We start from the raw sequence: 24,489 nt of genomic DNA, 5'->3' as shown, positions 1-24,489 counted from the left end.
ACAAAAGTTAGAAGAATTTTATTTTTGGATTTATCATTTATGATATCTGTGACAATTATTTTGTCTTTTTTTTTTTTTTTTACTGCAAACATTCCCCAGTGGTGGGCCTTCACAGAGCACCACTCAAAATATTGTGGTTTGGACCCTGTTTTACAAAGGAGAAACATCTGAGACAGCATCGTCACTTGAGTTACACAACACACACACACACACACACTGCACACCCACGGGAGGGCACAATACACTAAGGATTTTACACCCATGGTCCCTATAAGCCAGCTACAGGTGCTGTAACCACTCTGATTGAGAAGCAAGACCTCTGCCAAAGGGCTGCAGATCCAGATCAACAGCAGGTCTGGAACTGACATTTTCAAAGAGGGCCTACAGTCGAGTCTTTTAGTCTAATCAGTGTGGAGTACAGAGATGTAGTGTGAACATTTCAAAGCACAGGGTCTCTCTGCTGCACCCGCAGTGACACATTTCTACTCTGGTCTTGGTTTGTTTGTCTTTTAGTATGTGTCCATAAGATTACAGGAGTTACACTCCGTTTCAAATAATCCAATTACTGAGTTGAAAATATGGTCACTTCCACATGAAGCTGTTTTGACTCTGAGTATTCGCTGTCCAGCATGTCTCTTGATGCCACTTCTGTTTTTGCTGAATGCCTTTTTTTATATAAAAAGAAAAGAAGTGTATTGGGTTTTTGGGTTATTTTTGTCTGTAAGAGATTCGAATGCTCGTTGTGAACAAAAACTAATCCAGGAAGAAATGTTGATGTTGATTATGTTGATCAGGACTCTGAAAAGAGACACAGGACAGGGTGTTTCCTTGCTGTTTCTGGGTCACCATTAATGAGAGCCCCCCCCCAAAAAAAAACACACACAAAAAAAACCTAATGAATGGTAACTGAATAATTGGAACAAGGTGTAACAACTGAACACTATGCATCTGATCTCTAAGCATCTGTGTAGATGAGTCATTTTGAAGCAGTCTTATAATGTTTACATTGTGGATTATTATTCTAATTATATCAGCACAAGTGTTTGTCTGATATGTCGTTGATGCTGTCTCTATTGTAATGGGCCAAATATCACAGCTGTCGTTGAGCTGATTAGAGACGGAAATTTGTTTGTACAGCGCCGAGGGACGTAATCTGGGACAGAGATTGATTGTTGTTTTTGGGGAGTTGTAAATAACTCGGGTGTAACAAACACATCAGAATTTGTGAAGTGAAGTTTGCTGCTCTTTTGTAGACTTTGAATTTTGCTCTGAGTGACTGGGCCTTACATATTTACGTGTGAGTGGGTGCCCAATCTGGATATGTAGCTTACAATTGAGAGGTATCCGGGAGGCCATGTACACACTGGAGATGAACAACAAACCCTCTGTGTTTCTTCAGAGAGCCTGGTTTTAAAGATTTTTAAAGTGCCACTTTATATTCTGACTTTTACATTGGCATCTAACATATATCATTAGATTATTATATTCCGTGAAAAGCAATGGGTGGTTGTTAAAGAACAGCAGAGGAATAAATCATAAATGGCCTGGTTACCGTTGCAGGTTTTAGTTCTTTTAATTCTGTTCAACTGACTTTTAATTTGGGACAGTCGCCATTGTTTATCAACTCAACTTGGAGATACTTACCTTGGTCTACTGCTGTGCGATAGGTCTTGAAAACACTGTTAGACAATATTTTTCTTCCTGGATCTTAGAGTGACAGGTATCCAATTTACCAGTCACCTGCTTTATGCTGGCAAAAAATGGCATCTCCCTCTTGGTTTTTGGTAAATGTTATCTTCTGTTGTTTTTTAATTACACAAAATGCTGTAAGGAAACTTAAATCCTTACCCTTGCATACTGTTTAACATAAAATGGTTATTCTACAGTAGAGATAATATATCACAATTTAGGAAGCACAGTAATGCTGGACCGTAAACTGCAGCATTGCATTCTGGGAGTGATGTTAGAATCATCATCATACTCCACAAAATGTTTACAAGCTCTGTTTTAGAACAACTCACTGCCTGCAGGCGACACTAAAAATCAAGAAATACATCCATGTGCTGGACTCCAGAGTACTATATTATATAATGTTATACTATAAACGCAAGGGAAATGTAAAATTTACATTAAATTACTGGCAAACTGAATGCCTGTATTATTCTTTATTACAACAGTGAGATACTTTTATTCAGCAATTTTACCTCACAATTGTTTGCAGTGTAGAATTTAAGAGGGAAGTCCTAATGAATGATGCATCAGGTTGTTCGTGAGTCATCCTATCCTTCTTTGGCAACCACGCATTTTTTTTTTCCACAGCCTTCTCAAACTATAAATAGATATTTTGTGTAACAATCCCGTGTGTACAGGGTCAATTACTCAAAGATGACATCACGCACAGTCTTTTAATGACAACAGGTACACAAAGCTGGAAGTGCCACGAAAACAAAAAATTATAAATCTATTTATTGCTGTTGACAATGATGCTTTAGTCTTCAGAGGCTCAGTTTGTGTGTTGAGCTCTCAGGTTGGCACACAGCGCAGGAATGCACACAGAAGTGAAGGACGGAATGCGATGAAGCACAAAGAAAAGCACACAGACACAAGTGGACAGACATGCATGAGCTGTCCTGTCCTGTTCTGTCCGGCTGACCAGCCCACATGAGGCAAACACCTGCACGGCGGCGCCGATCCGGTGACTTCCAGGAATGGTGCATGATAGGATCAATAAGACAAAAAGAAAAAAATCGTATATTGTGCCAGCACGCATAATTATTTGATGTTAATTGGCAATTGTTGTCTTCTTTATTTTGATATTTCATTATTGTTTTTTTTCTATTTTTCAAATGTGTGTGAATATATAAATATGTATTACTGATGATGTGTAGTGGTACAAAGTACTCGCATGAGAATTTTTTTATACACGAGATGTTTCTAATTTTTGGTTTTCTTTTTTATTATGGTTGTTCTTATTGGGGCTGATGTTCCTGGGATCGCAGTCTCATTGTGTTTCTGCTTCCAATAAAATATGAAGACAGCTTGTCATCACTTCCTGTTTTGTCAAACTGTGCTGCTCCAGGGCAGCATTTAGGGTTTTTTTTCACTACACAAATGATTTTGACGTAATCGTAATACTTAATAATTAGCAAATCTATGATTCATCTGTAAAGTAGGAGTTTTCAATTTTCTGAAAGCTTCAAACACATTTCTGCCCCCAAATTCTGCTCAACATGATTTGTCTCATGCCAAGTGGTCATTTTTGTCTAAATGCCAGTTTTTTTTTTTTTTCATCATTCCCAATTATTTTTGAAGTCTCTTGGGATTCATAGGTAATAAAAAGCATTCAGCACAATAAAATCATTACTTTTCTTTTGCTTGTTAAATGCTCATGATTTGAAATCTCTGCCAAGTCTTTAAACGTTCTGACATTGTCACAACTGTTACTCTTCGGTTGTTTTAATAAAATCTTATATTTTTAATAGTTTGGACTTAGAATACATTATGTCAAAGATAATTAGATCGTTTTAACTTCACCTAATTATTTTTAATTGGATTATTTTTCTCCAAAAAAAAAGGGGGGGGGACAAACATACAAGGAAAAGGCATTCCCCAGACATTTATGCACGCCCCCCTGAAGCTCTCTAGCGCCCCCAGGGGAGGCCCGTCTCACCCTTTGAAAACTACTCTTGGTAGTGATTACTCCAGTTAGAAGACACACAAACATAATGATAATGTGGCGTGATGAAAGATTCACTAAGATTAAAAACATTAGTGCCGCAGAACATCTGAGAGTGGGTTTAAATTCACAAGAATTATTTGCAAAGTATATTTTTTTTCAGGACTGAAGTCGGGATTGAAGTCAATTTGCTGTCTTCAAGCTCTGTGTAGAAAGGAAATCTTGAGTGACTCTGGGATGACTAACTGCTCAGCACTGAGGACGGGCGGAGGCACATGGGGGAAGGTGACAGGAAACTCTCTCCTGATGTCCATGAGGAGCTGCCGAGGCTGTCCGTCAGTATGACCTTTGAGGAGCCCCTAAGACGAGAAACCACTGACATGAGACACCCTGTTATAAAAGCAGAAAGATTTTTTTTTTTTTTTTAAATGCACTGCCATTCACAGTACCTGGATTGTGCGAAGGAAATTTACTGTGACTTTCTCATCGGGATCACAGTGAGGAGTGTAGAGGGTCAAAATCTTAACGATCTGACCAGAACAAAAAGGGCAGGTGATGAAATGTACTTTAAAAACCTCCATTGCTCACTACAGATTTGTCTAAAATCAATTTTTGAAAAAAGAGATGACCAGATCCACCTGCTGGCTGGAAAGGGCGGTGCAGGTCTGAACAATGGCCTGTGCGTTCTCCTCGGTCTTTTTCCCCATTTGGAGAATCTGGGCAGCCTGGATGAGAGGCTCCAGTGTTGCAACAGCGCCCCCTGCCTGCACTCCACGGCTCCGCAACCAGTCCTCCAGCAGGGTGACATTGTAACTGAGAAAGAGAGAGAGAGATTCAACTTTCATTATAGAACACAGCAAATACAACACCATAATTTCACAGAGAGAAACCAACAATGCTGATTAATTTGAAGAAAAGTAATATGTTTATGAGTGCAATAACATCAACAGGAGGTGACAAATTAACTTAACTTCCACATAACATCATCAGCTTTGCAATGAACTGATGTTCAAAATCTCTCTTTAGAACTATAACAAGCTCACGGAACTGGAATTCCACTGTGTGTTAACCTGCTGTCTACTAATATTAAATGTTAGAAGTTATACACTGCCATTGATATTATCTAAATGACTTTGCTGGCGAGATTAATATAGCTATAGTACATAAACAGTGATAGTTGAATTACCGCTTCTGGTTGGACAGTTGGACATTTAACCAAGATTGCATTTAGCTTCATCGCCTATCCAGTCACATGCAGAATGTGTGGCAAATATGTTATTGCAAGAATGTGATAGAAAGATAATACATGTGAGGCTTCCTCAAAAACTGCATAACGGGGAACATTGAGGCTAAGCTGCAGTCATCAAAACACAGGTGACATGGGGATTGTGTGACCTGATTTAGAGTTTTCTGAAACAAAACTTAAAACATGAGACGTCACAGTTTAATCAAAACCTTTGACCTCCAGCAGACTGAAATGCAGAAAGATAGAATGATGTACAGACAACTGATAAACAAATCAGATATGCAATCATCGTATTCATCGGTGATGTGAAAGAACAAAGTACTTAAGTATGAATATTTGTGAAGTATTTTTGGGTGTGGTTTATCAATAACATGATGCTGCAGCTGTATATATCACGGTGTGTTTGTTTGTACCGTATTTGCAAGCCACGGCTCAGGCAGCACATGTCTTTCCTCAACAGCATGCTGTTGAATGAAGCCGCACAGATGTAGTGGGTGAGCTGGTGGAAGGCCTGTTCCAACAGGGTGCTGGGAAAGGCTTGGTGGGTCATGGCCGTGTAAAGGGCTCCCAGCTCTCTTAGAACAGACGCCATAGTCGGTGAATCCCCTCCTGTGGGCCTGGGGTCTGATCCCGCTCGCTTCCTGGAAATCCCCAGCTTCACCGCAGAGCCGGACAGACTCGGGATCGTCTCACTTTCCATCACAGCAGAGACTGAGGACGGAGGAGGGGGCAGGTAAGGGGAACAAAGAGGAGTGCAATCGGGCATCATCAGTTGTCGTCACTGCGGTGGTACCAATGATGGGTTGAAGCTTAGTTCCAGTGACCGTGAGCAGCTGCTGGTAGGCCTGGATACTGAGGTCACTCAAGCTGCGGATCAAGTCGTTCATGTCAGCCGTAAGAGGAACCACGTCATCTGAGTCAAGGTTCTGAAAAGGAAGCCACATATTCAAAGAGCAACGGAAATGCACAGAAATCTTTGTTACCATTTGTGATTTAAAATCTAAACTAATAATATCGTTTCAACTCTTGTCTTCAAAGTGAAAACTGTATAAAAAACCTGAGAAATATTCACTGACATTACGTAAATCATCTTTTATGAATCCTTTTAGTGTAACAATGATTGTCTTTAAAATATATATATATATGTGTGTGTGTGTGTGTGTGTGTGTGTGTGTGTGTGTGTGTGTGTGTGTGTGTGTGTGTGTGTGTGTGTGTGTGTGTGTGTGTGTGTGTGTGTGTGTGTGTGTGTGTGTGTGTGAAATTACAGTGAGATATAAACAAATCATATAAAAATAAGAATCAACATTGAGATTTAAGTTGAGATTAGGACTGACAACATTCTAGATAGATAGATAGATAGATAGATAGATAGATAGATAGATAGATAGATAGATAGATAGATAGATAGATAGATAGATAGATAGATAGATAGATAGATAGATAGATAGATAGATAGATAGATAGATAGATAGATAGATAGATATACCTGTTTTTGGGAATGATGGATCAACAGATCGTGCAGCAGACAGATGTTTTTCAGCCACAGCGCTGACATATCTACATCCTTAACATGTTTCTGAAGAGACAAAAAAAAAATCTGAACTCTGAAGTTGCACAAGCATATATGGAAGGTCAAAACAGACAGGCAAGTGATTCAAAAGTGGCCATCAACCCTGACAAGTCGTGAACTGCCCTCCTGCATGGACCTGGACCATATGGTGCACTGAGGCGGTTCGGGGTTCAGGTTACCTTCAGGGCCGTCTTCATCGCCGTGACAGTGGCGCTACAGAGCGAGCGGGCACGATCTCGGTCTCCACTGCAGTCAGTGTGGCGAATACATAGAAAGAGCACGCTGGCGGGAAGACCAGGAGGCAGTGACAGGGCGCTGTCAACGCGGATGTCTGTGGCACAGAAAACACAAACGACGGCGACAGAGTGACCGAGGGCGGTCATATTTGTCGGTTAGAGTTTGTTATAGTGAAAGTCGGTTGTAAGTCACATCATACTTAGAAGCGTCACAACAAATCTGTGTGTGATTGGGGGGGTGAATGGAAAATGTAGAGATTAGTCTCACCTGTGATGAGGTTTTTGAGGAGTTTAGGTTCATCTCTTTTTTTACATTCCATTAAACCAGAGAGCGCTGCCGCCTTCAACAGAGATGAACAGGAGTCCTCTCTGGACAGAACCGACGGGAAAACTATAAAAAGAAAACAAACAAAAAAAAAAACGTCAACCCAAACTACTGCATAGTACCTCATAAAAACACTGAATATAAATAAGCAGAGGTAGCAAAAGAAAGTTGAGGTTTTCTCAAGATAAATGGATTCTGCTTATGTCGCCCTTTTCTACCGCATAAGCGTGAAACTATTAATCACATTCACCCTTTCACACACCAATAGAAGTGGCTACTATGCAAGGAACTCAGTCCACCCGCTGGGAGTAGTTTAGGGTTCAGTGTCTGGCAAACTGGCAACCTTCCACTTAATGCCACTGCTCTGGTTTTCTTAAATGTTTTTGCAACCAAGACAGAAGTCTGGTTTTCGTAAGGTACAAACCAAAAATCTTACATGATTTTCTCAACACACAGAGAGAAATCGAAGTTGAACTTTGAAGTCCCACCTTGTGTGAGCAGCCGTCTAAAGGAGACCGAGCTCCTCAGCTCCTTCAGCTCTCTCCTCAGCTTCACACACTCGTGTTCACGGGCCTCCAGCAGCTCCTGCAGCTGCTTTGAAAAAAACAAATTGGAAATTTACATGTGTAATGATGCCACAGTTGTCATAAAAGATGAATGATAACGACTACAGTTCGGGCCCTGGAATCAACTGTCAAGAGTTTTACAAAGATCAGAGTCCAGTTATAGGAAAGTAAGAGTTGATCAAACTCAGGAAGAAATTATATGACACATTCAAATATGCAAAAATACTGTTTTTGGGGGGGGGGTTTGCTGTTGCTGAAGCACCGTACCTGTCCCCGAGCAGCTGTGGAAGACCCTGAGAGGGCCTGGGCAAGCTGGCACCTCAACGCATCCATCTCCTCCTCCCACTGACTCCGCTGGTTACGCAGCTGATTCTCCAGGAACCTGAAGCACAAACAGAGAGATCTCAAACGGCGTAACCACATATGAATCAGGTGAAGAAAGGGACGTGCTGACAGGAACGAGAGACCGACTGACTTGTTGGCGACTCGTACGGCATCGTAGGCGTGAGCCAGGTCTTCTCCTTTCATCTTCACGGCCGGGTCTTTGACAACATCCATCTTCTCCATCAGATGCTCCTGAACATAAACACAGTCAAACAATGTGAATTTGTTCAACCTGTATTTTGAGGTTTTTTATTCAGAAAATGTCTTTTTTTTCTTTCCGTAAACTTTACATCTACTAACCATCGAGGATGTATCTGAGGGCCATGCTGAGAACTGTCTCTCCAGCGAGGGCGATGTCACGCTGACCCTGCGGACTTGCTCTGTGGAGGGGAGAGCAGATGCGAAAGGTGACAGGGGGAGTGAGGTGGGAGACTGGGGTGAGAGAGGAGTCGGGGAGGGAGAGAGAGGCTCGAAGCTCAAACTCTGAGCAGAGTCAGTCCTCCTGTGGCCTTTGGTTCGCTGTGTGGAGGAAGAGAATACAAACACGTCAAGTAAAAGCACTCCATATTTTAACCGGAAAAGCGTTTGGGATGTGTATTGAATTGTAGTACTGAACCTCTGTGAGCAGACTCATCTCCCTGAGGTTGTCGTATCTCTGCTCCAGTCTGGTGAAGTCTCTCAGGAGGCCCTGGTACTTTCTCCTCTCCTCATCCAGATCTGCCTGAAGAGCTGCACTTGCCTTGGACACGGTCTGATTCACAGTCTCTGTGCACACAAAGAAACGATGAAAATTAAGAGTCATGAGATACACAAAGACAGACAGAGTCATTCAGATAAAGCGCAAGGCCACCTTCTTGTGCTTTTTCTTGTTCCAGCAGACAGGCAGAGAGATCTTCTTTCTCTTTGTTAAGGCTGTCCTTTTCTTTCTGCAGTACTTGCAGCTCCTTTGAAGGACAATAGAGGCGGTAAATAAGTGAGTCAAAAAAATCCTTGAATGCCACGAATATTCAGCTGAAGACGAAGGAAAAGAGAGAGCAGGGAGTTCAGAAACTTACTTGTGTCAGCTGAAGTATCTCCTGAGCAGCTTTCTCCTCTGCTCGCCTCCGTTCCTCCACCTCCTTCTCACTGATGGCTGGTTGAGGCTGAGGCCTCTCCTGTATCTGACACTCTAGTTTCTGTATGGTCGTCTTCAGAGCCTCCAGTTCAGCACTTCGCAACCCTCGTTCTGCATTCAGGGTCTCTTTCAAAGCGGCGCCCTCCCTGGCCTGGATGAAGGTAAGAGAATAATCACGTCAAGAGGAAACTTGAAGGGAGAAAAGACGAGAGATCTTCCTCCTTGTTAAGACTTGAAAACATTCGATCCCTCTGCGACCACCACCTACCCCCTGGTCTGCTTTCAGTTGCAGTTGCATCAGTTTGACCTCCATGCCCTTGTTGAGCTCTCGGTACTTCTGCACGGAGCGGGCCTCGGTCTTGAGTTGAAGCAGCTCTCTCCTGGCGGCGCTGCGGCGCACGCAGCACTGCATGAACACCACCGCCGCACGCACCCGCCTGTACGCCTGCCTCGCCAACCACCCACGTACTCTGGCCTGCAGCAGCACGGCAGCCCTCTCGGACAATAACTGAGAAATAGGTGCAGGGTTTGTTTCGGATCAATAATCGTAATGTACTTAGATGTCAAGTGAACTATTCATTACCGATTATTAATTACTGTCCCGACAGTTTCACGAGAAACTGCATAAGACAATATCAAAGACAATATCAAAGACAATATCAAAGATAGGTGGAAGTAATATTTGAAAAATCAGGCAAAATAAATACGTACCTCTCTGTATCTGCGGCGTACTATCGTGCCTCTTGTGAATGCTTGGATGATGATGGTCGCCTGTCGGATCATGAGGAACAGCTGTCTGACCATCACCATGCGGTAGGTCTTCTGGAGAACCAGAGCGGCTTTGGTGTGGCGTAAGGTCAGAGCCAGTCTGTCGACATGTGACAGAGACACGAGTTACGTCAGAATATTCAATCAGGTCCATGGTGAAGTTGTTTTTCTTGTTAGATTAATTATTATGTAAACCAGGGGTCATCAATTCATTCCCTGGCCAGTACGACACAGTTTCAATAGGAAAACATCGAATTGATTAAACAGCAATTTCATAACCAAAACATCACAATGTTTTTGCTTTATTTGTTAACAATCAATTACTAATTTGAAAGTTAAACCAGTTCATGTTCCTGTGGTATTTGTTTTCTGAGGTGGCATTCTTGCTCCGGACTAATGTGCTAATTGAGTCACAGATTAACTTTACTTTCACATGTTAATGATTTAATTTGATCACTCCTTGATGGACTGGCAGCCTGTCCATGTGTACGCTGCCCTCGTCCATCGTGAGCTGGGCTCAGCTCCCGCACTCCTCGACCCCGAGCAGGATAGAAGCAGTACAGAGGACTTCTCTGTGAAGTTTTATGTCAGATTTCGTTCATAACGGTCTGGTGCTTTAATCTAAAATTAGAACAAATGATATATAATGTGGTGAATCAAAATGATGAAGTTCTAATAGTTATATAAATATTTAAATCTTTAATTCTCTGCTATACATCAAAAGTTTCTTAAGGTCATTTAGGAAACTGCTGTTTATGCAAAGAACAGACACTATTTTCATTGACTAAAAAAGACAACAGTGCAGTGTAAAATGCTTTCAAAGTTTCTCAGGATGAATTCAAATACATACAATAGAAAAGTAAACAATCGACTTCACTGAAGGTTCTATCTGCTCTGAATCTTGACAAACATTCACAGTTACAAAGTATTAGAAGAAACAACAAGATACGATGTCAGCAGTGTTTTTACTTTACATTGCAGATCATCTTGTTATATTTGGGGCATGAACACAGAATAAACACAAACAGACAACAACAGATTTCTTTCCTCACCGTCTGGCCAGGGCTCCTCGGCTGTATCTCTGCAAGGTAACAGTCGCCCAGAGGATCTTGGTGTATCTGATCCGGGCCAGCCAGCCTCTGATTCTGCTCTGCATGATCACAGCGGCAACATGCAGCCTCTCTGCTCTCAGCTTCTCCAGCAGAGCCACCTGACCCGCCCGGAAAAACACTTTGGTCTTTCCAAAGCAGTACTGGTCTGGGTCTGTGATGAGGTGAGGCAGAGCCTTTCTGCACAAGGCTGAGGCCTGGTCCAGCCTCTGAGGACCATGAAGAAGAACCCGATACCTGAAGAAAAACTCCTCATAGGTCCACCTGCATACACAGAGAATGTTGATATTTCTGTCAAGGTAGTGAGTTTGTTTTCGCGGCAGTTTTCAAGACGCAACAGTAGATTTTCTGATTGCCAAAGTCATTCTCAAGTCTTCTTTTCATGACCTTCTGAGTCCACTCTGTTCTTATAAGACATTGATGGAAGTAAGATGGAACGTCAATGGAAAGGTTCAGCACCTGGATGGGTAACCTGCAGCGCTGATACGAATGGTCTCCAGGACCCCACAGGCTCTGAGCTGCTGGACGGCCCTCTTGGGGTCAAACCTAATGAAGGGAAAATATATTTAAGGAAGAAAAAAAAAACATAACAACCCAATAGACATTTACTGTGAAGGAAAGTCATAATCTGTCTCACATAAAAGGCTCTTTGAGGTCGTTGGGTTTGATGCAGCGCACATAGTGAGGGGTGGTGCTGTTGAGATTGTCCATTAACATCTGCAAAGACTGACGGAACTGACAAACAAAAACGAAGTACGATGATGTCAAACGCGACGTGGGAATTTGACACAATTGGAAATTAAACCAGGTACGACTGAAAAAAAATGTAAAATCACCTGGAAGCCCACGGTCAGCTTATGCTCCCTGGTGGTTCTCTTTCCTGAGCGGACGCTTCCAATGACAGAAGGGACATTTCCCAGCTGCTGAAACAACTCAGCCACCAGCTCAGACTGGAGCCCACACAGATACAAAGGCACCCTCAACACTATGGACTCGAAGTGAGTACGTCAAAGTTGTAATGATTTGCACACATGTACTCTACCTGACTTGCTTTGAGAATGTTAATGAGCTCCTCAAATACCGTGTCTCGATTCTTGTCTAAAAAGCCCTCGCATTCATATTGCACCTGACGAGGAAAAACAAACGTCAGTGCAAACCTGCTGTCAGATTGTCTGAAAGCTTACCAAAGAACTCAATATGCTAAACGGCACCGTGTCAGCAAAATGCAGAACAATGAAGGCGCTGGTGGACATGCGTGGTTTTTGGAAGTGGGGATGAGGCGTGCTGGTCAGGTGCTGGTCGTAAAGCTTGTGCACCCAGTTCTCATCTGAACCTTTGGGCATCTGGATCAATCAGAAAGAAAAAAAAGGATCACAAGAAGTTCAGAAAGCATATTTCATTACCACTGAATCACTGTGACTTCAAACAGTTCCAAAAGTGGAGATCTATAGAAAGACCATTTCAGGATGTGTGAAAAGGCAATAATCCGACCGACCCTGCACTCCTCATCGAGCAGGTCCAACATGCCCAGTTGTCCCTCGATGAGGTTGATGCACTGCTGATTGTCACTGAACTCGATCCTGCTCCAGGCCAGCTCCTCTCTGATGTACTCCTCCTGCTCCAGGTGGAACACGTGCTACACAGAAACATGAATGTAAATTTAAATTCCCAGTTATTCTTATAACAGTATGCAAAATTTTAAAACACTCAAAGATTAAATACATTACATGTATATACACAAACACTGTTCATATAGTACATATATAAACAATATACACAAATGGATTTTATATATATATATATTTATTATGACTGACCTTTAGAACTGTCTCACATTCTATAACTGTCACACATTTTAGAACATTTCAAACATTCTAAACCAGTGCTTGTCCTACTTTTCAGTGTGTACCACCTGAGAAAATATTAAGCCGTCAACCATTATGACTGACCTGAACTTACAGCAGCGCAGGCTTACACCATTAGCCTTGGACCGATCATCGACTCATACACTTATTTCAAATATAAATCTAATATCTTTTATGTGTTTTCACTCAAAGTTTAATACTATTTTGATAATTCTATATATTTTCAAAGACATTTTGTTAATAACTAGATATATATGTCTTGGTTCCATCGACCACTAGAAGGAGCTCACGTGTACCACAGTTTGAGAATGGCGGCTTGTGCAAAGCATAAAAGTAGCTCAATGTGTGACAGTTAACACAAATACATGCATGAAACATCTTTGTCCATCACATGACTCACTCTGTTGAATTGCTGCTGCAGCTTTTCGTTGGCGTAATTTATACAGAACTGCTCAAAACTGTTCCGCTCAAAGGTTTCAAATCTGCAACAGAAGGGAGAAATGCATCAGTCTACCTTGACAAAACTCCAAACATATTATCAAACATGTAAAACGGACACAGACAGAGCGCTTGCACTCACCCATAGATATCCAACACCCCTATGAAAGACTTGGCCCGTCCTCTCTGGGTGCGCAGGGCGGAGTTGAGCCTCTGCACTGTCCATGTAAAGAGCTGACCGTAGATATGCTTCGCAAGCGCATCTCTTGCTTCCACCGCTTGCTGACCGGTCATGGGCTTCACCAGCATTTCTCCTCCTACGGTCAACCTGCGATGGCACAGCCAGTGAGCCATCTGAGATCCCTCAACCCCGAGAAGCTTGGAGAAGATGGCCAGCGAGCGGTCATCGGCCTGAGAAGAGAAACCCACCAACGGAATACTGTAATGCAATGCAAAGGACATTTGACGAAAGCTGATAAAACACAAAGAGTGAGACTCTATTACATCAATATAACTCCTGTCAGAACTTCTCCCGCTGGCTCGGATGTTGACGTTACCCAGGTGCAGAATCGCTGACATGATCCTGAAGAGCTCCAGCTGTTGGTCAACCTGCACACCTGAAATGTCCACACACCCAATGAGAGGAAAGTTTTGTTTTGAAGTCTGTGCATGCACTTTGGAGACTGACATCTGATTTAAGACACAACATGGGGAATGTCCTTGAGGGAAGCCCGATTCAATTTAAATCAGTTTTAGTTTTATCGGATCCATTATATTATATCCACCCAATTTAGATTTGACATCAAATCAAATTTCTCATAAAGGGAAAAAAAATGGTTTTATACAGAGACATGTTTTAACGTGAGACTAAAGTCGAGGTAGGAGTGGTTACAGTTGAGGTTAGAGTATTTTCTGTTACATCTGGTTATGGCAGTCAATTCTCCGACTATGTTTAAGGTACATGTGTTCGTGTTCATCTACCGAGAATAGTGAAGGCATTGCGTGTGCGCTCCAGGTCGGCCACATCGTCAGTCCCAGGTATCTGCAGCTCTCCTCCCTGGTTGGTGTAGCGAAAACACTCAGGTCCATCTGGGGAAAACGAGACACTTCTCCCTCAGACTACATGCACGGCTAGAAAATATACAATTGGACACGGGAAGTTTGAAAGTTAAAAACTTTAAAGGTTGTCAAAAACTGAGCCTCACCCAACTTGAGGGACCTCATTTCAGGCAGATCTCTGGATGCACACAGCTGGTAGAAGATGTGGTAGTTTCTCTCTGCTGACGCCTTTCATAAACATATAAGCACCAGTTGAGAATGTTAATATTACACTAGAAGATATTTGTGACAGTAACAAGACAGGGTAGTTATTGAAACGTTACCTGGAAGACGACCCTCGACTTTTCCAAGAGATACGTCCTCATGTTTGCCCCAATTATGTCGCCGTTTCCGCCAAATCCGATCTCAATGTACTTCCCAAAACGACTGCTGTTGTCATTCCGGGTGGTTTTGGCATTTCCAATTGACTGCAAACAGAAAAAAAAGAAAAAAAAAGTGACTCAGTCTCTGTGTCCATGTCTGTAACATTATGAGGGGAGTTTTACCTCCATGATTGGGTTCGAGGCCAGAACTCTCTCCTCCACGCTGGTCTGCTGCGACGCTCCACCAACCACCGCAAAGTATCGCATGGTGAACTTGGCTGAGACGGTTTTCCCCGAGCCCGACTCCCCGCTGATGATGATCGACTGGTTCTTCTCCTCTCTGGTCATGGTGCAGTAAGCCTCCTCGGCAACAGAGAAGATGTGAGGCTCCATGTCGGTCATGTCCTGACCGCTGTAAGCGTCAATCACTTCCTCTCCGTATATGGGAAGATGGTCATAAGGATTGATCGCAACCAACACAATACCTGAATGGACAGGACAGAGAAAGTAAACAAATACAGAAGAAGTATCCTACATTATCACTCCTTTTAACTGGATAAACATTTTCTCATCAATCGTGCAGCTTTTTTCCTCTACGCTCGTCCTAACAACAAATCCGCATTCGTAATCTGTAACATTTTATATATTTGATCATTATTTACTAAAACTATGCTCATTTCAAAGTCATGTTTAAGGCAGAGAACAATCGTGTATCAAAACTGCTCTAAAAACCGGAGTGACATTCATTTCTCATAGATTCTGCCACTACACCTAAAACAGCTTTTACAGAGTGGCAGTGTGTCTGTGAGGGAGCTGGCTCCTCGTCTTGATCGCTGACGTTCTACATCACATATTTAAACCTTATAACAAGGCTACAGAGACACAAAGAGGCAGAATGGAGAATCTTCTTGTTGCCATCTAAAAACCCTTGGTCTCCTGCCTCATTTTGCTGAATCTCACGAGGAGCCGGACAGATGCCTCCTCCCGCGTGACGTTTCTTGTCGTCTTCCTTTGACATTTGCCATCAGCCATCCCGAGAGCGCTCACCGCAGTAAGTGTAGATGCTGTTGTAGTCGAGGAATCGAACCCGGAGGTTATGAAGCACAGCAGGCTCATGGAGAAAGCTTAGAGCTGTGAGATCATTCTCGCCCTCCAAGATGTCAGGGTTCCCCAAAGGGGGGAGATCAGTGGGGCAGCTCACAGGGTAACGGACCTCCTGTCGATGGAGGTGAAGGTGAGCCATCTTTGAATTGGCAAACACGGATTCTACATAATAACCAGTGAGGTGATTTGAATTTAGAAAGTTGCGTCTTTTCAATAGGACGGTTGATGTTCACGTCAACCTTTGTGTCTTACATTTCCATTGGAGAGCTGAAGCAGCAGCTGTTTCTCTCCAGGCTTGTAGTCACTGAGGAGCTGGGCTGAAACCCAGACTGCTTCCGGGTCAGGAACCCACACGCTCGCCCCCTTGCACAGGAAAACAACGTGGGTAAAAGTCAAAACTGAATCATAACCACAAAGATTAAAACTGCATCGATGAGCATAATAAATCCAAATTTATTTGGTCAGAGAGATCTCATTACACAATGTGTAATTTCCTTAAGCACCACTCAAGTGGCCGTTACACTTCCTGGCCAAACCCAGTTGAGTCATTTTTCACCCATCAGCATAAAAGGCTCCTAAACTGTGTTAAAAATTAACATTGGTCATCCTCTCTCGAAAACTAAAACCGTATCCATGGATTTGTCATGATTTACCACCAACAAGCCTAATTCACTAATTCAGTTGTACGCGTGTATATTTTACAGATCATTTCCAATCTAGCGAGAATTTGAAGATCATTTATTGGCAATCAGATCATTTCAGAAATAAGTGTTAATGTTCACGATTTGAGAAACAGATTTCACCGATCATTTTTCACAAATATATAACAGGTCTGTCGTCATTGTAAAAAGAGAGAAGCATGTACACATTGGAAATTGTTGTCATTTATGCATTGAAACTATTTTTCTGAAAATGTCCTTGCTCAGCATATAAACAAATGCACTATTATACAAGCAACATGAGCAATGTGTTATTGTTTTTGTTTATTTTAACTACTTTAAGCTTTTATTTTACCATAAAAAGAAACTAAAACTAAAAAAAATCATGTTCTAAAGTTAGCTATATCGTTAATAAAATAGTATCTATTTAGAAATTCAACAGTCAGTCTTACCTTGCTGTATAATTCCAGGGTTGTCATCTTTAATTCTTTAGAGTGTGCGAGGTGACATTATTTATAATTACATGCCAGGTAACATCTCTCAGTCCCTGCAAGGAACAGTCTGTGCCTTCCCTTTCTCTGCAGAGCTGCTTCTCATCCAGCTGCCGATGTCTTGCACTTTGTCCAGGTTCACATAAAGGCAGGTTAACTGTTAATCTGCAGTGGAATGCTGTGATTGGTTGAGCAGTATTTCTAATAAAGACAGCTTTGCAGGGGCTCTCTTTAAAGAAACACTGCTGTACATTGTCAGTCTCACCATGTCAAATCACGTGTCCAAACAACAGGAAGTGTCAGCTGATTATGATCGGGTCACCATTGTCTGCACATTTATGTTTCAAGGGCTCATCGAAACAATTGATGTGATGTCAAATAAGATGCAACAGGTGCTCCAAGTCAGCAGGCTCAGCAGTATTTTAAGGTAGGGGATTTTTTAAAATATAAAAAGTACATTGTATGGATGTGCTTAACAAATAGGTAAATGATATTGGTGAAATGGGAAATTACCTGCAGGGCTCCATGAAGGTTCACCATCAGATATAAAACAGACTGACAAGACTTTAATCCCAATTTAAAGGACCTCAATTCCTACTTTATTAACCAGATTCAAAGAGAAGCATTGGTCATGTTCACCTCCACCAGACTTCCTGTGTGAACGCCGTCTCCCACTCAGACTGCCAGCACGCTTAACAAGTTGTATTAAATTTAGAAGCCATTGACTCACCGTAACTCACTGAAATGTCAGAAATTGAACACCAAACACTGTGGGAAGACAGTCACATTGATGTATTTTAATAAGTAATACAATCACATTCTGTGCCGCGATCAGCCTGCTGATATTGTTGGGAGAATCCAATGATTTTATTGGGTTAGAATATTCATATAACGGGAATTAAAAAATACAACCAAAAAAATTCTTTTTTTTTTCTTAGAAATTAAATGAAGACATCAAAACGAATGTTCAACTGTGATTTTTTTACTGCGTCATTGTTGTTGTGCGTAGGTTTACAACGGAGGCAGTTCGTGTGGCAACATGAACAGATGAACAAAAATGAAAACATGACCTGAAGCTGCGACAAGAACAAAGACTTGAAGACCAACGTCTCAGAACATCGGTGAGCACCTATATTGAACAGTAACGGGTCATTATTCTCTCAACAACTGTACAACCAACCGAGGGTTAACGTCATTTCGGAATCACTTTTATAGTTTTCTAACTGTTCAGCCGAATAACAGCGGGATCAAATTACAGAGGGAGAAAGTCGGGAACCTTAAAAATCCTTTTGAAAATGACACATCTCTGCTTTGGTCAATATTGAACACAGCTCATAGTACAACACAACCGACATGAAAGATAATATTTCCTTGAAATTACAACAATAGAAAGTTGACTCTGTGCACACCAATAGATACACACAATCTTAAAACTACACCATACACATTAGCAACACCAGCCGCCCACAGGTTGGCACTAAGACCAACGTAATTCAGCTCTTCCACCAGAACAGACGATACATTATTAACGGTGTGTTGGAAAAAGAAAAAAAAAATTTCATTTAAAAATATAGAAGCCAAACTTACAAAACATTCATTCCCAGTCAGCCTCAGGAATAAGATCTTGACATTTGGATTTGAGGTGATTGTCGTAAAAACTACAAACCCATTCAGTATAAAATTATCACCCAACGCTGAAATATGAATCCATGGTCTGTTGAATTAAAAATTCATTACATTTTTTTTTCAATGTTCTCGTTTAAAAAAAAAAAAAGAATGGGGCTCAGGAATTCAATCGAGGAGTCCCATCCAGTGGAGTTTGTTATGAATGGGTGCGTTTCAGACATGATTTGCTTTTCTTCTCTCAGGTGAAGGAAAAACTCTTTAAGTTGCACTGGAAGAAGTCTGGTTCAGGTTTGAATTGAGGGGGTGGGGGGAGGGGCAGTTCTTCAGGGCAGGACTGCCAGGGGGTGTCGTACTGTTCACGGTCTGGAGTGTGCAGGCGAACAAGAACATCGGAACGCCGTAGAAACCTGCAACAAAGAAAGTAGCAACACGCAAAATTAAATCAATTTGTTCAAGGCTCTGGACCAAGAATCGCATTTTTAACCAGACTTTCTAAGTTATTATGTTCAATTAATCAAAACTATGACCGGCTTTATAATATGCAGAAGCGCTTTGAATTTATATCTAAGGATATTTATGTACGTCTCCCCCACAGGCTGTGAACTGCCGACACTTCCACCGACCTGTGCTATACGTTCTCCACGTCTTCGCTGCTGTTGCCCTCGTCTTTCAGAGCCTCTCCCTCGCCGGCGGCCTCCTCGACGTGGGCCAGCATATCAGCCATGAGCGCCTCCTCCAGCCTTTTCCTCACACTGTACACCAGCTCCTCCTGCTTCCTACACACAAACACAACAGGAAGCGGTTACAGTTGGCCGTTACAGCTGCCCATAACAGCCACTGAGTCAGCACAGAGCAGATGGTACGGTTCTGTTGGGTTTTTTTTTTGTTTTGTTTTTTTTACAGTGATCAGGGGTCACTCGTTACGAACTGGAAATTCAAACGGAATCAAATCTGCCGGGCACATCGTGCACACAAGAGATGGCAAAAAGCGGCAGGCTCAACTTGAGATTTGGCAGTCGCGTTCATTTTAACTTGCTTTCAACCCCCTTTTATGGATTACATTGTGTTTCCGTGTATACGTGGAGAGCCAAATATCACAGGAACTGGCAAAGCAGATAACAGACGTGGCATGGTTCCCTGTGCCTGAGCTGTTATTTCCTGTTTTGAAAACACAAGAGGGGAGATCGCAGCGAGATCTGCAAGCGGCACGATTGTTTCACAGGCAAGCGTGCTGACAAATATCAGTCTAATCCGCAAAAAAAAAAAACCAAAACAAACAATGTACAACGCGGTGTCAGGGCAGCATTTACACGTGTCACACCCGATTTAGTCTGCTGAGATTGCATGGATAAGTGTTGTAATTTAATTGAAGTCTGAATGCTGCCAGTTTGCATCGCTTTCCCTTCAGTGCGGCATACATCACCGATATCGGAGGAGCCAGAGATACGGGCTCGCCGGTCAGAGTTATCAGGCATCAGCATACTGTTTACGACCTCTCACCTGATGTCTTCGTCTGTGACTATGAAGGCCTTGCACAGTGGCTGTGCAGTATTGAGCCACACTCCCGGGTTCTTCTCCACGGCCGCCGACAGCTGCCCCGTGATGGGAGCGGCGCTGGTGTGCAGGGCGCTCGCTATGGCCGAAAGGAGAGTTTTGTCCGTGCAGCCCGGACCGACACCTGAGAGGAGCAACGGGGTGGTTATATACGGGAGGAAAATACCACCACGTCAGTTTATCGAACAGTGTTTTTTTTTTTTTTTGCCAGCTGTTACCTTGCAGACCTTTAGGCAGTTCCATTGTTTTTACCAGCTCCTCTGCGAGGTCATAAGCATTAAGACCACTGAGTTTCTTCTCCCAAAACAGCTGAGGACAAACACAAGGGCTTTAACCAAACGCAAATGAACAACGATCCAGTGCAGCTTCCAGGAGAGCAAACAATTCCACAACCGACGTACTAAATTGAATCCTGGTTCATCCAGTTTCTCGGGTAAACACTGTGTTCACTTTGTGTACCCTTTAATTGACGTGATACTACAAGCCGGAGTACGACTTAACAAGCCTTTCTGGTTTGCGGCCGTGTGAACTCACCTGTCTGGGCTGGTCCACGGCTTTCTGAGGATCCGTCTTCACCTTGTTGTTGGGATGGTTGGTGACTTTGGTAACCGGCTGCTTGAAGATGGAGGCCGTCTGTCTGACTGGGAGCGATGTGTTCAAGTCAGGCTTGCCCTGAAAAATAAGGGCAAGAAACAGCATGACGCAGGTTATAAAGGCCTTATGCCAGCTCTGCTGAGAAGTACAGAGACAATTATATGTGTTATAAAGTTCACAAGAAATAAATACTATGCTTTACAAAATGGACAAGATGTTTTTCATAGCAGTGGATGTGTGTTTTTTTTTAAGTTAACTGAACCTTTCTGAGCTACAGATTTCAATCTCGCGATTTGTGACAGTAAAGTCGATAGGCCACGTTTACATGTACCCAGGTTTTTTAAAAAACTGTGATATTTCTCTGTATTTGGGCCGTGCATTTACACATAAACGCAGCTATGAGTCACCAAAAACGATGATTCCTGAAAACTCCGGCCATAGTGGAAACTTAGAGAAACTCTGTCTCCGATTCCATCTGAAGTGAGGTCGTCAGAGATTTACATCCCAATTTGTGAAGTTGTGTTTTTTCCAGGATTGTGATTGGCTATCAAGACCTCATGCTTCTTGCTACACTGCCCCCTACAGGTTTGGCATGCTCATAGCAGCTCTCAACCAGGTATATATATGCGAGTCTGTGTCAATGAAGATTTGTTAATAAATGTCGAGGGGTGAAGAAAGTTTCTGTAAAAACCCAGGTATGTGTAAATGTGGCCTCGGTATCAGTATACCTCGCGAGTCTTGTACAGGAAGATATTGGTCATTATGTATTGGTTTGTGTCACCTTGTTCTGGTTGTTGTTATCATATCGCAGTCTCTGTCGGTTCTTGTTCAGCTTGCTCATTAGCATCTTCCCCGTACGGAAATCAAAGGAGCTGAGGTCCATCTGGTTACCAAGGTAACGGGCTAGCTGAGGCTTGCTCCGAAACTTCTTCCCCGATGGACTGAAGGCAGGTGGAAACACGAAGAAACACAATTAATCAATCTCTTACAAAGTACAAACACACAAGAAAGGAAACACGGCAGACGAAAACGAAACAAAAAAAAACAACAAACACAGAAAGAAAGATACACAAACACAAACGGGTCAACAAGGCAGACTGAAAGGTACACGGACAACCACAACATGCAACAGCCTGGAAAACACGAAACACGTAGACATCCAAATGAGCAACGACAGTGAAACCACATTACCAACACTTTGTGAAATGAATGCACTCCACCCAAGCCCCCACCTCCCACCCCCACCCACCCACCCCCACCCTGTCGTACTGAAAGCTGCACAAAATTCAGGTGAAATGAGGAAGAAATCAACCACATCTGAGTGAGTTTCACAACACAGCTCTGAAAGTAGAACCTGCACGAGTCGGTGGGGGAGGAAATGGCAACACTGATCAAATGTTTCGAAAATGGAAACATTGTAGCTCGACTTTGAAGGAGCGACAACATCCCGGGGAGCCGGAGCGATGGTCAACAAAAGAAACAGCTGCGGGTGGATACGTGCTTCGTAACTCATGCAGATGTATCGCAACAGCTCAAACACCACAGTCAACAGCAGGAGGATTGTACAGTCAGCCTACCACAAACTATACAACCGACCCGCCTCCCCCCTCTCTTGCCTCTGATCCTCATCTTGCTCTTCTCCTCTGCTTAAATGAGAACAAATCTGGCGTTGTTGGTTCACTTCAATGGGGGGGAAAAATGATCACAAGAGCATATTAACCGAGATTACGCCGGGGCCCTCGTGGAGCAGGAGGCCCCGGGCCGCGCGGCTCCCCCCCCGCCGAGCAACACACACACACGGCCCGGCTGGCCTTGTCGCCCCGCCGCCAACAAACCCTCCCCTCCTCATCCCAAAAACTTTACCCCGCTCCTGCCCGCCGTCCCTCCCCCCCTCCCTCCCTCCCCCCCGAACCGCCGATAACTCCGGTGTGTAACGTTTTTTTGCGTGCCCTCTTTGGTTTTTAGTACCTAAAATAATAGACATCGCTTTTTCCAGCTGACAAACCCGACTTTCTGGTCACTTCTTCCATTTTCCAGCCTTTGGGGAGAGCAGTGCAATCCCACCTTTTCTTCTCCATTTCCCACGCGAGTCGCTCTCTAAGATCCACTAAAACTCGCTACGGATAGCAGACTGGGTTAACGGGGAGCCGGGCCGAGTTTGTTTTTTGTTGTTGTTGTTGTTGTTTTTGGTGGGGTTGGCGGCCAGTCGCTTCTTTACGCTTTTGTTTCGACCATGTTACAACACGCGTCCTCCCTCAGTAATGGGATCTCCCTGCGCGAGCCACATCTCGTCGCTTCTTTGTCGTCGTGTGGATCGCTCCGCGCGGATGTTGCACACCGGGGCCAGAGGGCTACATCCGCCAAGAAAACAGGCCGCCGCGCGCCGACGTTGAAGACACCGTGACAGGAAGCCCGCGCGCATTGACTTCAGAATAAAGGCGAGATTCAAAGGGGTGGGGGGGGGGGGGGGGGGGGGGGGGTGACACCCTCTACTTTGAAGGTTCAAACTTTATCATTAGATTCTACACATGAAAAATCACGATGGATTATGTTCTTCTTTTTTGTAATTCCCAACTGTTTCATTTTGGTAAAAAAAAAAAAAAAAATCCAAAATTGTGGGTAATTGGTTTAACTAATCAATCCATAACAATCATTCCAAATTAAATCTTTTTTTTTTTTTTAACTGAACATTCAGAAGTGAAAGTTCAAACATTTTGTAATTTTTCAACAATCCTCTCCTCAACAAAATACAGTGGAGACATTTGCAGAATCCCCGTCTTCTATGAGCAGCTCGGCTATTGGATGGATGTTGTGGCATACAGAAACACTTTATGTAATCAGTGCAACAAATCTAAAGCCTTCAGTATTTCACAAAATCATCTTCACTTCCTTTGACGCTCCATTTACGACCGTGTCTCTGGTGTTTCCGCTCAGGTTTCACGACTCGCTGCTACTGTAAAAGTGTGAAGCCCTGTGAATGAATTACAAACCGCAGTTGCTCTCATGCGGAACTGTAGTTAATGTTTTATTTGAGATTTCTGCACTATGCAAGGTCTTCCCATTGTAGAAAGGACCCTCAGGCATGTTTGATGCCACTGCTTCATTCACTTGTCTTCATGAAACTCTACATATTTATACTTTCAAAAAGCAAAGTAGCAGGCAAATGGGAAGCTATAGAATCAAAATGACTAATAATGAGTCTCATCAACATGCATGAATTCAATATGTTATACCTTGAAATAAACTCTTTATCACAGTGTTTTAGAGACATTTCAATTAATACATTGAAATACACACCAGAGCCACTAGAGAGCCCCCCAAGACCTCAGGTAAATATTAAATCATACATTTATTCTGTTGTGTTTTACTTTCGATATTTTACTTTATTTAGTCTCTTTTAAACCTCACTCTGTTGTTTGTCTTTTGTTTTTTGTTTTTCTTTGATTTGGTAACACCTGTACACAGTCTGACATTTGTGAATAGCTACAATGTTAAATTATTTTACTAACGAACTACAAACTGTAACTCATGTTACATTGCTTGATTCCATTGTGAGACTTCAGGCCTTCAGTGGAAGGCGGGATTCTCGCTCCCCTGCCCCCCTTGTGATTGTCTCTTGTCCTTGGCAGCAGGAACAGATAAGGGCCACAGGTGGCGAGTTAGATGGGAACTCCACTGTGTTGTCTGTGTCTTGTTGAAGTAAAGTTTATCTGCCTGACAGAAACGCCCCCAGAAGAAGCTTG

The 24,489-nt window shown here is 42.9% G+C and overlaps 2 protein-coding genes across 2 annotated transcripts; both read right to left on the bottom strand.

Annotated features, from left to right (window-relative positions):
• Positions 1–3,873: 3,873 nt before the first annotated feature.
• On the bottom strand, positions 3,874–16,960 carry LOC308137526 (unconventional myosin-Va; the record flags this gene model as incomplete). The annotated part of the gene is made up of 34 exons (XM_080506279.1): positions 3,874–4,035; positions 4,126–4,206; positions 4,315–4,489; positions 5,336–5,633; positions 5,716–5,848; positions 6,409–6,498; positions 6,672–6,823; positions 6,997–7,119; positions 7,542–7,647; positions 7,887–8,001; positions 8,095–8,195; positions 8,304–8,522; positions 8,620–8,768; positions 8,854–8,947; positions 9,059–9,268; positions 9,386–9,625; positions 9,829–9,985; positions 10,938–11,258; positions 11,454–11,540; positions 11,632–11,729; positions 11,831–11,944; positions 12,037–12,120; positions 12,206–12,337; positions 12,490–12,630; positions 13,260–13,341; positions 13,440–13,708; positions 13,802–13,914; positions 14,279–14,386; positions 14,503–14,584; positions 14,680–14,823; positions 14,902–15,203; positions 15,766–15,934; positions 16,075–16,185; positions 16,934–16,960. The coding sequence occupies 34 exons, from the start codon at positions 16,958–16,960 to the stop codon at positions 3,874–3,876; spliced, it is 4,989 nt and encodes a 1,662-aa protein (XP_080362405.1).
• Positions 16,961–17,749: 789 nt separating this feature from the next.
• Positions 17,750–23,031, bottom strand: mbd3b (methyl-CpG binding domain protein 3b). The gene is made up of 7 exons (XM_080505842.1): positions 22,715–23,031; positions 21,528–21,687; positions 20,687–20,824; positions 20,371–20,461; positions 20,099–20,276; positions 19,222–19,374; positions 17,750–19,005 (listed from the first exon to the last, which is right to left on the bottom strand). The coding sequence occupies exons 1-6, from the start codon at positions 22,822–22,824 to the stop codon at positions 19,227–19,229; spliced, it is 825 nt and encodes a 274-aa protein (XP_080361968.1). The 5' UTR covers positions 22,825–23,031; the 3' UTR covers positions 17,750–19,005; positions 19,222–19,226.
• Positions 23,032–24,489: the final 1,458 nt, after the last annotated feature.

Source organism: Blennius ocellaris (genome assembly GCF_963422515.1).
Source record: "Blennius ocellaris genome assembly, chromosome: 12".
Lineage (NCBI taxonomy): Eukaryota > Metazoa > Chordata > Actinopteri > Blenniiformes > Blenniidae > Blennius > Blennius ocellaris.
The sequence above is the reverse complement of the archived record's forward strand: the minus strand, read 5'-3'. Positions and strand labels throughout refer to the sequence as shown.

Bases quoted from the DNA above. Each gene is read 5' to 3' on its own strand.
- mbd3b (XM_080505842.1), bottom strand. From the start codon at position 22,824: ATGGAGAAGAAAAGGTGGGATTGCACTGCTCTCCCCAAAGGCTGGAAA. The intron at 20,462-20,686 runs GTGAGTTCACAC...GTTTGTCCTCAG, and splicing joins CCGTGGACCAGCCCAGACAG to CTGTTTTGGGAGAAGAAACT. The intron at 20,277-20,370 runs GTAACAGCTGGC...TGCTCCTCTCAG, and splicing joins ACTGCCTAAAGGTCTGCAAG to GTGTCGGTCCGGGCTGCACG.